Source organism: Takifugu flavidus, chromosome 21 (assembly GCF_003711565.1).
Source record: "Takifugu flavidus isolate HTHZ2018 chromosome 21, ASM371156v2, whole genome shotgun sequence".
Classification (NCBI taxonomy): Eukaryota; Metazoa; Chordata; class Actinopteri; order Tetraodontiformes; family Tetraodontidae; genus Takifugu; species Takifugu flavidus.
The window spans coordinates 3,090,794-3,105,227 of record NC_079540.1 but is presented as its reverse complement, the minus strand read 5'-3'; the positions used below and the strand labels follow the sequence as shown (position 1 = coordinate 3,105,227).

The window sequence follows — 14,434 nt, the reverse complement described above, 5'->3', positions numbered from 1 at the left end:
TTTTCCAAAGATCAACCCAAACTTTGTAAAAACAAATAGTATATATTGAAAGTGTTGTGGTTTTGGGAATGTTACATATTTCACTTTAATGAATTTTATTCCAAGCTTTTCAAAGGTTAACTCACTTATTCGCATTTCTTTTACTACAGACAATGTGGCATATACAAGATGGCTGATGAACAGATTAAAAATGATTTTATTTAGATGTTTTCTTCATATTATCAATTTGAGTAGAGAGGAAAGTTTGAAAATTCAAAGTATTCAACGTGGGTTTTTCAGTGGGTCATCCAGTAAAGTTTGCATTTCTAACTGTAAACACGAATAAAGCACAATCTACTTTGTTTTGCTCAAGTAAAACAGTAACATGTTCACACTGTAATTCAAGCATCAACCAGTAGGGAAGAAAACGACCAAATGCAGGTCAGTAGCACAAGAAGCCGGAAGTGCAACTTTAACAAACTTTTTAAAGATCTTCACCAAGATCAAGTGTGAACTTTAAGCTGGAAACTACCCAGTGAGATGTCGCCAGACTGACAGACCCCTCATTTACGGACTTTTATGTTCAATTGTGTGCTAAAAACTGAAAGAAAGCGTAATAAAGGCGGTAGCTAAATACGCATTCGGATTCCATTGGTCAAAACTATGATTGACAGTTGGCCTGTCCAATCATCTTCTTGAGCGGTGAAGACTCAGGTCCAATCCTCGCGAGCGATGAAAATCCGGACTCTAAATTCCCCCAGTAGCAACAGTGCGGTTGTCACACTGTAGTCTTGTTCACGCCATTCATTTATTATCCGTTTAATTTTGAAAGTGAAAGTTTAGTAGCATCGTGTCTCCAACGGATCATTTCTACCCCCACAAGGAACAGAAGCGCCACCCGCTCGTTATGTTTCCTCGAAGAGGATTCCGTCAAAGGCAAATAAAGCTGATAGCTAACTGCTAACGGCTAGCACCGACCGATTTCGCCGGTACAGGCGGACCTCTTTGTCTGACAGGGAAAGGCGTGCTCTTTTGTTAGCTTGTTTCCCTTTGTCCGCTCGGGTAAAAGGAACCGTTGGGTTAGGATTTCGCAATCGTCCGCATTTCCGTAAGTACTTGGAAAATGCAAATCGCCAAAAAATACTTCTCGGAAAGCCTTATCCAATTGACAATATTACTCAGTTTAATTGGAGTCCGCGTGGATATCGACAGCTACTTGAACGGCTACTATACGCCCCTGATAGAGATTAACTTGGGTCCCAGCTCGGCATACACCCAGACCCCCTTTCATAGTTTAAGGGACAACCTAGACGGATACAGTGTGCACCCAAAATGTCCCGAGTTGGACTATTTCTTTGCAAGCCGCCGACTACTCGAGGAAGTGAGGACCCTCGGCTCCCCAAGGTTCCCTACACAGTTGAGCGCATGGCTTGTGCATCAAGTGTCTGCTAATGACGAAGCTGACCTTGGTTCCTCAACCACCGACACCACTGACAACGACAATGGATCACAAGGTTCGGGAAGCGAGTCCAGAGATGGCGGGGAGCACCTGCTTGACAGGGAAGAAGATGTTTGGAACGCGACCCCTGAACTCGTCCAAGGGCCTAGTAACGTTAGAGCCTGTGGGGGGTTTAAAGAGGCAAGTAGCTGTAATGTCATAAAACCATAAACAGTTCCCAAAAGCTGAACAATATCACCAAAAAGTTGGATTGGTGAGAGAAGTAATGAATTACATTTGAATTGTGATCGCTATCATACAGGAAAGCCAATGCTATCATTAGCCAACCGTTACCATTAACCTATAGAACAAATTGATAGAAACGCCCTACGTGTAAATTGTATTAGTGCATACACAATAAACCTAAAATGTGTGTAGAATTCTGGAAATGTGGAGGACGTTTTCATTAACTGTGTGCTGCACCTGTCTTCCTCTATTCTTTTACTACTGGGGTCTACTGAGTTGTCATGACAATAGAATTGGCAAAGAAATCCCCTAATGCAGCTTCAAATTATTACTTCTTTTTTTTATAAATTGTGGTAAACTATTTCCACTAAATGTATCCCCCTCTACTCCCCATGTTTCTCTATTCGGTAGAGACAGCTGTTGGGTGTATATTGTGGCCTGAAGGCGCTTGATTTGAACTTTTGTGTAACTTTATCCCCTTTCTCTAGTCTCAGCTGCCAGTCGTGGGGGTATGAGAGGTGGAGAAACAAGCTTAGAGACGGATCATTTGTATGCACAAAAGCAGCATTTCCCATAATCCCATGGTGTATAAAATGCTAATAAAATGTTGACACAAGCTCCATTCTATGTTTTAAGTTTGGCCTTGTAGACTTGGGGGAAAAGCAATATTTTGAAGACTTAGGATCCTGTGTAATATAAATGTAATTCTCTTAAATGGCCTGCTGACTAGCTTCCTCCCCCCCGATTCTTTCTCAGCAGGACAGTGCTAAAGTTGCAGTAGAGGAACTTCCAGCAACAGTCCCTCAACTGGCTCACAGCTCCACATTTGATCCAGAGGTTTGTTCCCTTGCTTTGCTTTCAGTAATATCCTGTAATATATGCCAGTGATGTCCAGTCCTATTCAATATTGTTATAAATTATAATTTTGTCCACAAAGTTTCATTGCTACATGGTAATTAATGCCAATCACACTATCCTGACGCCGTAGCTGCATGATTTAAGGCTTCTTACATTGACCCACAGTCTTTTCTACTCCTCAGGGAAAGCGATCACAACAATATAATCTGTGTATCCTTTTCTCCATAGCAGAACCTGCTTGAAAGCGTCGGTGCCCTCACAGATTCAGCCCGTATACATCCTCCTATCAATGATATTGACCAGCACTGGAACAGTATACTCTCTGTGTCTGACCTTGATGTAAGTTGTCCTTTCATGCTCAGTGCGGACTTTTAATATTACACTAAGCTGTATTTGTCTGCAGTCAGTCAAGTCCGTGTGCCACAATCACCAAATTATATCCAGATAAATTTGTGTCTTGTGTAGGATTTGGACCTTGTCACTGATCACCAGTCAGATATCTCTACCGCTCTCAGTCAAGATGTGAGTTTGCATGATGCCATGGTGAGCAGGGCTAGAAGATATGAGTCCAGGTCGCTCACCCAGCAACAAAGAACCCTGTTTCAACTGGAATCCACAGACTCCTTATACCTTGATTCTTCACAAGGATCGACTTCCCACCTGTTTTCTTCAGTTTGTAATTTAACTGAAAATCAGTCACAGCCAAGGACCATGGGCTGTCTAGATGAGGCGGTGTTTGACCACATCAATCAACTGGGTTTTGAAGGCTTGGATTGTATGGATGATCGGTTGATGGGATGTCTTGAGAGCATAGACCCACAGGTCCTTGAAGACCTTGATTCAGATTCTGGCCTCTCCTTGGAGATGAGTTCCGGAGGACCAGTTTCTCCAGGTTGGTTCAAGTACCCGTACAGCCAGTTTTTTTTCATTGATGTAGCGGGGTACTGTATACATCAATACAATAATCATCTTATTCCTCACCTATTCAGACTCGTCAGAGATATCATCATCAGCTTCATCCAGTTCCTTCTGTGCGGATGAATGTGGAGCTACGGGATACAGCAGTGAGATGGACTCACTGCCATTAAAAAACACGGTGGACGACAGAACAACGTGGTCAACGATGGATTTCAGCGAGAGTGTGTGGCATGATCACAGCTACTCAGCACCTTCTTTCTTTGACCAGCCGCTTCCCCACAAAGCCATCAAAGAGGAACCTGTCAGCGATGACGAAGAGCACAGGTTGGACGCGAGGGAGCTGAGTCGCGACGAGCTTCGAGCCCGTGCCTTGTGTATCCCGTACTCTGTCCTCCAGATTGTCAACATGCCCGTTGAAGAGTTCCTGGAGGTCCTTGATGGTCACGGTTTCTCTTCAGAACAGGTGACCCTCCTCCGGGACATCCGCAGACGCGGGAAGAACAAACTGGCAGCACAGAACTGCCGAAAACGTAAGCTAGACGCCATCACCGGACTCCAAGAGGAGGTGGAAAGGTTGCGTGCTCAAAGGGATAGGCTGGTGAGGGAGAAACACGTTACGGCTAAAACCATGGGTGCTGTGGGACAGCAGATTAAGAAGCTTACCAGTGACATCATTTCCAGGTTGAGGGATGATTCTGGGCAGCCCCTAAACCCAGAAAGATTTACTCTGCAGTGTGGGGCAAGCGGGAGGGTCGTCGTTCAGCCAGTAAGGCAGCCTGCTGTTTCAAGATCATCCAATAACAAAACAGACAAAAGAAAGAAGGAGAAAAAGCAGTGATGCAGATTTGTTGAGTTTTCAGGTTTTGGGGGTATTTCTGGATATACTTGCCTGACTGTTTTTGGAGCCCATATTTTCTACATCGGTTTATGGATTAAAACCCACGCGGAGCAGTCTATTACCTGCCAAAAAAAACTTTAAAGAACATTGAAAAAAAACAACAACATTTGTACATAAAAATGTAACTGTAATATGTAGCAAAGACACTGGACAATTGCTTAACGGGGACTTGGTGTCCTGGGTGGTGGGAGGCAGGAGCTAAACAGTGGGGGTGCCACCAGTCCCTCTTTGTGCCTGTTCAGATTTAAGCCATCACACCATCTTACTGGCAAGTCAAGACAACCAGTCTGCATGTGACAGTTCACCACGTTTCCCTGTATTGTCACATCTCAAATCCTGACGATAAAAATGGTATTTATTAAAGTTTCTCATGTTCTGGAAATGCTTATTTATGCCACCAGACTATCAAGGGCAGACAAATTATTCTAGGGAGTGAAAGGATTTGGAAGCATTACCTGTCTAAAGTTTACGGGCTCGTTTAAAGTACTGATTCCACAGATCTCACACAATATACCAATGATTCAACGGATGGCCTTAATTTGCATTTAAAGTTTTAAAACTTGTTTATGTATAGATTTCACAGAACATGTTATCTTTACAAAAGTGTTTTTTTACAAGGATTCTTTCTTCTGTAAATTATTAAATTTGTTTAAAGCACAGTAAGTCCCTAAAGGGGTTGCTTAGAATCTATTTTGCGCCTTACTTTGTTAAAACAATTTTGGATACTTTTTTTGTTTTTAAAGAATTTTTTTCACTCATCTGTAAGGTAAACATTCTTTATTTGAGCAAAAATGAAAAAATTCACACCAGAAGAACATGAAATTCTGCAATGGTAACTTTCAGGCATCTAGTGCAGGGATTTGATTCGAAATGGTATAATTGATGCATTTTTGCCCAATAATTGCTGCATACAGCAAAGTTGGTGTCCTGCCATCAGGCGGTTCCTTTAATCTCTTGCAAATGTGCTGGATTATAGGGGACATTTGGGCAAAACCCCCACATCTTATTGCCATTCAAAGTGCAGTCTGATATCCACGCTTGCAGATGGCACCACGGTGGCAGTGTGCAGTTGTTTACCATGTGGTGGTCTGTGGAGGAGGCTTTGCTGCATCTCTGCCTCTGAAAATAACTTCTATTTGGGATGAACTGTTAAATTAACCATTGCATTTAGGGGGGAAAAAACAATCAAACTATATTTGATAAGAGTGAGTGCTTGCTTGCCTGGATGCTAGTTTTCTATTCCTGAGACTGAGTTGTGTTGAATCACCTTCTCGTGCCCGGGGCGAACCCACAGTCGAGTGAGTGAGTGATGTGAGGATGTGGCTTAAGGCTGAATTGAATAGTTTTCTTTAAGCCCCAGGCATTTACAGATTTCTATTTAATTGCATTGACCAGGAGTTTACTGTTTTTCTTTGTTGCCAGGAGCTGATGTGTTTTGTTTGCATGAAGATCGTTGGATGATGATTAGTGTGAATTTGCTTTGGAGTTTGAAATGTTCTCGCAGATCAGATTTAAACAAGAACCTGAAACAATGTGTTGTGGCGTCTTTGTTCCACCGAAGCAGCACCAGTTTAACACCCAGCGCTCATCCAAAGGTACAACTCAAGTATACTGCAAGTATTTTAATAAGCACAACGTGTGCCGTGTGTATCAGGCATCTGAGATTCACGTCTTCACAGACAGAAACATGGCTGTGCCACGGGCTCACCGGTGACTAACCCCAACCCTATCGTGGTCAGCAGCTATATCCAAGCAGTCACAAAATTAAGTTCACTCTTGAAGACGTTGACTCCCATCATCCTGTTTTCCAAACTCTGAAGCACTGGGACAGCTTTGAAGGAAGGGAAGAAGGAAAAGAACCACACCAGGAGATCTCTGAAAGGTTATCTGCTGGGGAATTTTTTTACATCTACAAAGAAGAATGAGAACCGACCAGACAAGCAACATTACAGCGTTCTAATTCCATAAAGAGCTGGGACATGGGAAAAGACTCAAGGATTTTCAACGAACCCATCGTACCTGTTCATTTTAAACCTTGTGACAAAACACCCAGGCAAAAATAAAAGAACATGGTTTGTGCTGTCCAGATCGGTGAAGAATGTACAGATCTGAACACCAGTGTGACCAAAAGCCACTGCACAGGTGCATAGCCCAACACAGGAGAGCCAACTCCTGAGGACGGGTTTCAGCCGTCCATCTACACCTAGAGGATAAGGGACACTCATTAGAAGACAATGTTCAGGAGTAAAGGAAGACCTCTTTATTAAACTGGAAAAACCATCACCGTTCAGAGGAGGCGGCCTATGACAGCAGTTGCCAGCTGTTCTGGGATCCCTTCTCACAAGGTTTCACAATGGTTCACACCCAACATCACATGGGGACCGAGAGGATCCACGCTCTTTTAATAATGCAAATCACCTCTGTTGAGCACAAACAACCATTACGCTAACGACCACTAATGACATTCAGTAAACACAGTACATATAGTTCTGGGATGTAAAAGATATATATAAAAGATAAGATACATATATAATAAATATACATATATAAGATACAGTACATATAAAACTGAAGAGGCCTCTTGGATAAGAGGTGAGACAACTTCAAATAACTAAAGGAAGTCCAGAAACCACTTTAGACGAGAGTTCTCTTTTACCTGCACGACTGGGAACATTCATTGACACAATAAATAAACACAATACAAATATATTTTACACGTTCAGTTGTAGTTTTAAAGTTTCTACTTTTTAGCAAATTATTTGTTGACAAAGTCAGCCAACACCATCGTCGACTACAATACGACCCAGCAGTTATCCTTTAGTCCCCTGCGGGCCTATCTGCCAGTGCGCATAAAGCATATATACCTTAAACCCAAAATTGCGGTTGCGCCTTTTTTTCCCACCTTCAGGCCACCGTAGAACCTATATACGGGTCTTGGCGCGAGTCTTACTCTACAAAGGAGGTTGAACCCAAAGCTGGCCTCGTGGTAAGTGTAGGAAAACTGCTACTTTCTCGTTTAGGATGTGGAGTTAAAGCGGATTTTATTCCCCCAAGAGCAGGTAAAAACGATCCAAGATGCTTAATCAAGCCAGCTAGTGACCCCGCAGTTTTAGAACAAATGTAGCCGAGCAAAGTTAAACAGTCGCTGGCTATGCTATACATTCACCATATATCTATATATATATATGTATATATATGCGTCGCATGCATACGTTGATGGTTGACTGTTATTAAGTATTGTGAGGTCGCCAGGGTGACCGTCTTAATTGCAGCGATACCTGGACATGTTTGCTCCCGGGGTTAGCGTTAGCATTTTAGCTCGGTATGCTAAATGCTACTGAAATGTCCTAACTTACAGCGCAGTTGGCACAAAGTGGTGGAAATCTCCAGCAAGTCGGTGGATTGTAAAGATACAAGCTTTATGACTGGCACTGGCACATACCAATGTATCGTGGATATTAGCGTGGCGTTTGGTGTCTTTAAATCAAAATATAGCCCGTCTTCTCTTTCCAAAATGGTCACTGTCGTGTCGGCGGCCTGACTCCTGTTACATGTGCACCAGATATTTTGTTGCAACTCTGCATACAAACTGCAGATTTAACGATCTCTCATTAATGTCTGTACTGTATTTTTAGTGCACAGAATGGGCAAGAAGCAGAAGACAAAGAGAGATTCAATGGAGACTACTGAGCAGCCGGAGGAGTTTGTTGTGGAAAAAATACTCGACCAACGTCTCGTAAATGGGAAAGTAGAATTCTACTTGAAATGGAAAGGATTTACAGAGTGAGTTGCATGGGCCACCCACTGATCCGGAAGTGCTTCCCTGGTATGGGGTTGTGCTATGCTTTTATTAATGCTTGCATGAAGGGGAAGCAGTATTATTATTTTGTTGTAATGATTGTGATCTTCCTGCTATTCATTCAGTGCCGACAACACATGGGAGCCAGAAGAGAACCTGGATTGTCCAGACCTTATTTCAGCCTTTTTAGAAGCCCAAAAGAACATTAAAGAGAAGACTGCTCCCAAGAGAAAGTCAACCGATGAACCAGAGACTGAAGCCAAGAAGAAAGACGTGAGTTCCCTAATTCGACGTGCATCTTCCCCATTTCTTCAGTGTGTAACCTTGTTTGTGTTCTTCACCCAATTGTAGGCTGAGAAACCACGCGGCTTTGCACGGAACCTCGAACCCGAGCGGATCATTGGCGCAACGGACAGTAGCGGAGAGCTGATGTTCTTGATGAAATGGTGAGTGTGGTGGGAAATGACGTTACAGGTCCAAGGTTTGTGTGCCAAGAGCAAATAGACTTACAGCAAACACCTGCACCGCAGTACAATAAAAACCACAAACTACAACTACAGTAGTTCACGCCGAATCCTTTATGAGGGTCAAATCAATCCGACCATTTGCACCCTGAGCGAGCAACGGTTCTTTTCCTTGTGGTGCATCAACACAATATTGTCGACAAGTGATCCCCCATTAAAGCGCGTGCAATAAAACAGAATGTGATGACTCTGGCATTGTTTCCTTAAATGTCCAATATTGTGGAACAGAGAACTTGCAGTTCCGCGATGGTGTTCACTTTCAACATCACTGCTGTCGTTTACGATCGAACACTTTCACAATTTTAGCAGACATCTTTTCTTTTCTCTCTCTCTCCTTGCGCTGGTCTTTCCTTTATCCTTTAGGCATTTATCACCAGGCGTTGACGTTGTCTCACACATTTTTGTTTGTTTTGTAGGAAAGGATCTGATGAGGCAGACCTGGTGCCGGCTCGTGAAGCCAACGTCCGCTGCCCTCAGATCGTCATTTCCTTCTACGAGGAGAGGCTGACATGGCATTCCTGTCCCGAGGATGAAGCTCAGTAGTTCTTCCTCTGCTCCCTCTTGATCCTTGCACTAATTGGGCCCTTTTTTCCCCCCCTCAGGATTCTTCGTTTTCCTCCTGCGGCATGCTTTGTAGTTTTAGCTTAGTCGGTTCCGTTTGTGCATGGTGATAAATGGAAATGTTTCACTGTACATATTGCTCCACTACAGTACCCCATGACTTTAGAAACAGGCCTCTAACTAGTACTGTAACTGAGACTATTCATCAATGTTCAAAATAATTTTTTTCTTGTCCTGTATATCTTTAGGTTGACTTGGTTTTCTTTAATACAGTGCTGTTTTTGTTTGAGTTTTTTTCTTTTTCCAAAAAATTGTTTTCTCTCTGCTCCATGTAAATATTTAAAGTTGTAATAAAGGTTTTTACATGACCAAATACTAGTTCATGGTTGAAATGAGCCTTTGGCCTCTAATGATTTAAGTAAGTTACAGGTTCTTGTTCCTCATGTCCCATTTGACACCTGGACAACCAGGTTAACATCACCTTTCCTGAGCTGAACATTCCCAGATTTTTCCATTGTTGCCTCTTCCTGTTTCCAGAAACTCAAAACTAAGACTCTTGAGGTACAAATTTGGGAAGTATTTCTGCCAGATTACCTTTTCTAATGGCATGACTGGCATTAGGGCATGGGTGGTGGGACTTTGAACCTTCGCACAGGAGTGTTTAGGTTTCTAAGGCAACAGATTTAGGGAAGGCAAATCTTCCATTATCCCTATCAACCTAAGTGCCTCTATTATATCAATAGCCTAATCTTTTTAAATTCCTAATAGGAATTTCACTCCCATTTCCATATGAAACTAAATGTGTGAATTAGTTCTCAGGGCTGTGTAGCTGAGCTTTGATTGAGCCATTGTAAATCTATTAAGTGGTGATTGAATCAGTCATGTTATCACTTGTATGTTAATTTCTGATCATCTTAAAGTTCAATTTGGACTTTTACAATGAAATGAGTCATCCTTCGAGCAGGCTTTCCCTTGTGATACGGTTCATAATCGCCACAAAATCGATGAAGTGTGGAGGATGCGGAGCAATTAAGAGGCTGTAAAATACAGTCAGGAGCCTCATCACGCCTTCATGTGTCCAGCACATGACAGTTGTCATCCAGATTGGGTGCATATTGTCTTTTCGTCTTTCACTATTTGAATTGCTAATAAGGGAAACCTACTCATCTGTACCTGCTGACGATTTGGTACCTTTGTGAATGGGCATGATTACGCCCCTCAGAGCCTGCCCACATTCAGTTCTGGACTGTAAAGCTGGAGCAACAACTTGGTAAGAACTTAATTTTGTTCTCATATTAATGGTGGTGACATGTACACACAGTTTTATCAGCCCTTTTAGTTTAAAGGTGCCCTGTAGGTTGATGTGTTGAGTTTATTCTGCCAGGTTTAGTTTAGGAATGGGTCCAAACAGATTTGAATTGGAACTTACAGTTTCTATTCATTTTGAAAAAGAAAGAAATTGCAATAAAAATTAAAAAATAGGAAGTGCAGCTGGCAAATTTGTGTTGGAATATTAAAAGATGGAAATATTTGTGGATAGATGTTAACATTCAAGCTTTTGATGAAGTGAGTTATGGCTCAAAGTTGTGTTTCCCAAGATGCAGATATTAAAGGGTGCCAAAGCACATCATAGGAATACGGCTAGACTGCTTTTTAAATAAAGATATGTCTAAGGACTTTACATGCATTGTCTATCCTTTGTAACCCTCACCCTAGGATTAAAAGGTAATGGGCTCCTTTAGACTATTCCCAGCCGCCTCCACCCACCAGATGATACCAATTATTCCGACTACCGAGCAGGTGCGAGTTTGGTTCTCACAGCTGAAAAGTTTCACGTTTTGCCTCGTGTGCGCACCTGCTTGGATAAATTATTGTTTTATTCACTTTTTAAAAATTGTGTAGCCTGAATTTATCGCTCATTTATCATTTTCTTGCCTTCAGGAGGCAAACGGAGTGTGACCAGACACCGAGGTTTAGGTTACAGTCTGTCCCAGCAGCAGTTCGACCCAGGCGAGACTGAGCTGCTTTTTTTTGGTTCTAATCCATAAAACCCGGATTACTGCCCTGGAAATTAAAAGGAAAAGAGGTAGGAAAGAACTGGAATCACCTTTGCTGTCATGGTTCTTCGTAACTTCACATTTGAGAACAGCAACCATGGGCAGGCTCTAAATTACTGGGCTAATTTATTTATTTTTATTTTTTAAAGATATGAACACCTTTTGGTTGACTACAGAGCTGCCCTGTGTTCCCTCACATTTAATACCGTTTGACCTTCGTCAGTTTAAGCACGTTTGCTTCTAAATGGGTGATTTTGGGGGCTTTAATTACGCAAAACTGCAGCACAAAGCAACCTGGCTGTGTTATGTAACCTCTTAAATTAAGTTTAAGCTTCTTTGAGCTTTTACATGAAACTTTCATCTTTTTATTGAGAATAAACTGGAAAGTTGAACCTTTATACAAGTGTTTAAGGGATTTTTTTTATTTAAAATGTTCAGATTAGTAATAAATGTGTGCCAACTGTTCAGTTTAATGACCGTTTTGCAAGAAAATACTTTTGTAACTCTTCTGTTGTCTTTGGGCCCAATTTAAAATGTTCACAACCACAAATTTGGATTTTTTTTTTTCTGTATTTGCCTGAATTATATGGTTGCATCGATACTTTGCAAGTAAAATAGACTTTTTTGTTATGTTGTAATTGCATGTGTGGTCTTCCTGGGTCAATTTTACCTAGACATATTTAATGGTGCAAATATTGTACTTCCCAGCCCAAAGAACACACACACACGGAATTTGATTACATCACAACTTCTCATCTACCGGTCATGTAATATTTTTTTTATATTATGTTACTGAAGTCTATCACACTCTAAACTACAAAATAAATGTAAAATACATTTATGTTGGAAATGAGGTCAGGATACGAAACAAAAAATTGAGAATTTTATATCTTGTGTTAAAAGCAGTCAAAACAGATGCAACAGGTGGCTATAAACTCTGAAGCTAGCGTGAGGGTTATAAAAGTAACTATAATTTTTCTTAGTTGGGGCTGATTGAGTGTCTCTGGACATGATTTAAATGTCACTCAGATGTCCAGAGGCACATTGTTCAGCCTGTTGTGCAACCTTATCAGGCTTATCACAGCTCTCTAAGCATTGTCTCTGTGTCTTTGATAGGCATTTTGCACTCACTATGGACAGCATGCTAGACAAGCTTGCTGAAAATGTAAGTGATAACACTGTCTTTCCCTCCATTTCTTACTTGTCTGCACTGTAAGTCACTTTTAAATGACAGCAAACTTGTGTTTTCTGTTTTTGTTTGTTTGTTTTTTTAATCTGCCAGGAGTTCATCAGTGTTTGTGTTGGGAATCCAAGGCTGATTAAAAAGGACCACTGGCGCTCATATGTCGACTATGAGATCTCCTTACATGCAAGTGTCCCTCAGCTCTTGGTTTTCTTTGGTAGTTTTTGTCTAGTTGGGTCAATTTGTGTGTCTCTTTGCAGACGAACAGCATGTGTTTCAGAAAGAAGACATCCACCGTAAGGAGGCGCTACAAAGAGTTTGTCTGGCTGCGGAACAGTCTGGAAAAGAATGCCCTGATCATGTACGCAGGCGTATCTTTTATATCTAACGCCGTTTTAGTATTTCATGTTATCTTATTTTCTTCTCACCAATTGTCTCCAGAGAAATCCCCAAGTTGCCCCCCTGGAACCCCTTCTTTAGCCTGAGGAACATGGGTTGTGTTTTACAGAGAATGGAGGGCATGCAGGAGTTTCTAGAAAAGTAAGTCAATCAAAGACACTTAAACCAGTTGGGTGGATCTGGACACAAGCAGCCTGTCTCTTCCTTTCAGCGTCCTGCACACACCTTTGTTATTGTCGGACAGTCGGCTGCATCTCTTTCTCCAGTCTGATCTCAGCGTCATGAAGATCGAGAGGTGCGCTGTGGGTAGAAGCAGGTACACGGTGGCTGAAGCCATACAGCGCACCGGTACCAGTTGTGTCAGTTTGTTGGAGGAGAAGCGCTCGGGTGGATTTGACTGTGAAAGGTGAAGCATTGAACAAAGATGGGCCGCACCATCACGGTTTCAACCTGACTCCTGCTTTTTTCTTCTGTCCTCCATCATTAGTTTGTCTTCGGGTTTGGGAGGAAGCATCGACGGGTCCTCGCAGGGAAGCCCCCACTCATTCTTGGAGTCCTCTGACCGAGAACCGGAGCTGTGCAGTGGTCTTTCGGGCTCTCTCTGCACCCTGACAGACAACAGCTGAGCCACCTCAACCTGTTCCCCAGGCAACTTCTAAAATGAAAAGTGATTTTATTTATCCATTGGCTATATTAATGCTCTCCTTCTAGAATTGTTTTAATGATGGCTTTAATTGTTCCCCCAAACGATACCTTGGTCATTTAATGTAATCTGAACTTGCAAGGAAAAGAAAACCTGGTGTTTTTCCTTTTGGAAATGTAAAGTGTACTGTTATTTTTCTTAAATATGTGTTGTACATATGTTTTATTTTCGCTGAGATTATGCATGGGTCGTATTTGAATTGCAGAGTTTTATTCACAAAATATTAGAATAGTTTTATGGTTTGTTAATGGATTAATAAATTGCCTCCTTTTTAAAAGAAATCTGGCTCTCTCTTTTCCCCGTGCTACTAAATTGGACCAATACTTTTGTGTACATCAATGCACTGTGATAAGAGCCCAGTAGAGGGAGTGTAGACATCGCTGGATCTTGATGGGAGCGGCCCAGCATTAATGCACACACTAAATTTGTCACGGACCACCTTTATATTGTTGTTAATGGCACTCCGTGTAAATTCTTTACTTCTCATTTGGGGTAAGATTACGGAGCATAACTGTCTTCACAAATAATCATTTAGATGCGAGAGTTTAATGTATTGGCTGTATTTCTTATTTAGTGTCCTTGACTGGAAGCTAGTCTCTTCTCAGGTCTTCATCACACACACTACGGAGGGTATTTAAAAATAATAATAAAAAAAATTAAAAAGACAAATTTGGAGTTCTATTTTGCTGTCGGTGTTTCACACCATTCCCAGGTCAGGTGGTTGAAAGGTTTGGGAGTGAATTGACTTTATTGGGGATCACCTGCAGAGATGGCTTCAGCCTCCGTGCCTTTCGTGCGTGGATGGACGGGACGGGGTGCAGGAGTGCAGGACGGGCCTGTAAATTGAAAGCTGATGAAAGAAGTGAGTGCT

The 14,434-nt window shown here is 41.9% G+C and overlaps 3 protein-coding genes and 1 long non-coding RNA gene across 5 annotated transcripts; 3 read left to right on the top strand and 1 right to left on the bottom strand.

Annotated features, from left to right (window-relative positions):
* The first annotated feature begins 713 nt into the window (after positions 1-713).
* Positions 714-5,869, top strand: nfe2l3 (nfe2 like bZIP transcription factor 3). The gene is made up of 5 exons (XM_057020562.1): positions 714-1,618; positions 2,420-2,500; positions 2,753-2,860; positions 2,987-3,413; positions 3,511-5,869. The coding sequence occupies exons 1-5, from the start codon at positions 1,103-1,105 to the stop codon at positions 4,275-4,277; spliced, it is 1,899 nt and encodes a 632-aa protein (XP_056876542.1). The 5' UTR covers positions 714-1,102; the 3' UTR covers positions 4,278-5,869.
* A 139-nt stretch (positions 5,870-6,008) lies between these two features.
* Positions 6,009-7,973, bottom strand: LOC130518167 (uncharacterized). Its single transcript, XR_008947950.1, has 3 exons — positions 7,780-7,973; positions 6,622-6,757; positions 6,009-6,540 (listed from the first exon to the last, which is right to left on the bottom strand). It is a non-coding gene; the product is annotated as an uncharacterized LOC130518167 (long non-coding RNA).
* Positions 7,974-7,979: 6 nt separating this feature from the next.
* On the top strand, positions 7,980-9,594 carry cbx3a (chromobox homolog 3a (HP1 gamma homolog, Drosophila)). The gene is made up of 4 exons (XM_057020560.1): positions 7,980-8,120; positions 8,262-8,409; positions 8,488-8,582; positions 9,077-9,594. The coding sequence occupies exons 1-4, from the start codon at positions 7,981-7,983 to the stop codon at positions 9,201-9,203; spliced, it is 510 nt and encodes a 169-aa protein (XP_056876540.1). The 5' UTR covers position 7,980; the 3' UTR covers positions 9,204-9,594.
* Positions 9,595-10,945: 1,351 nt separating this feature from the next.
* snx10a (sorting nexin 10a) lies at positions 10,946-13,844 on the top strand. Of its 2 annotated transcripts, none has more exons than XM_057020558.1 (8): positions 10,946-11,021; positions 11,163-11,307; positions 12,395-12,443; positions 12,561-12,647; positions 12,722-12,822; positions 12,903-13,001; positions 13,072-13,266; positions 13,348-13,844. In XM_057020558.1, exons 3-8 carry the CDS (start codon positions 12,411-12,413, stop codon positions 13,484-13,486), a joined length of 654 nt encoding a protein of 217 aa, XP_056876538.1. In that variant the 5' UTR covers positions 10,946-11,021; positions 11,163-11,307; positions 12,395-12,410; the 3' UTR covers positions 13,487-13,844. The 2 variants fall into 2 exon arrangements, with proteins under 2 accessions (XP_056876538.1, XP_056876539.1); XM_057020559.1 differs by lacking the exon at positions 10,946-11,021 and adding an exon at positions 11,054-11,068.
* The last annotated feature ends 590 nt before the right edge of the window (positions 13,845-14,434 follow it).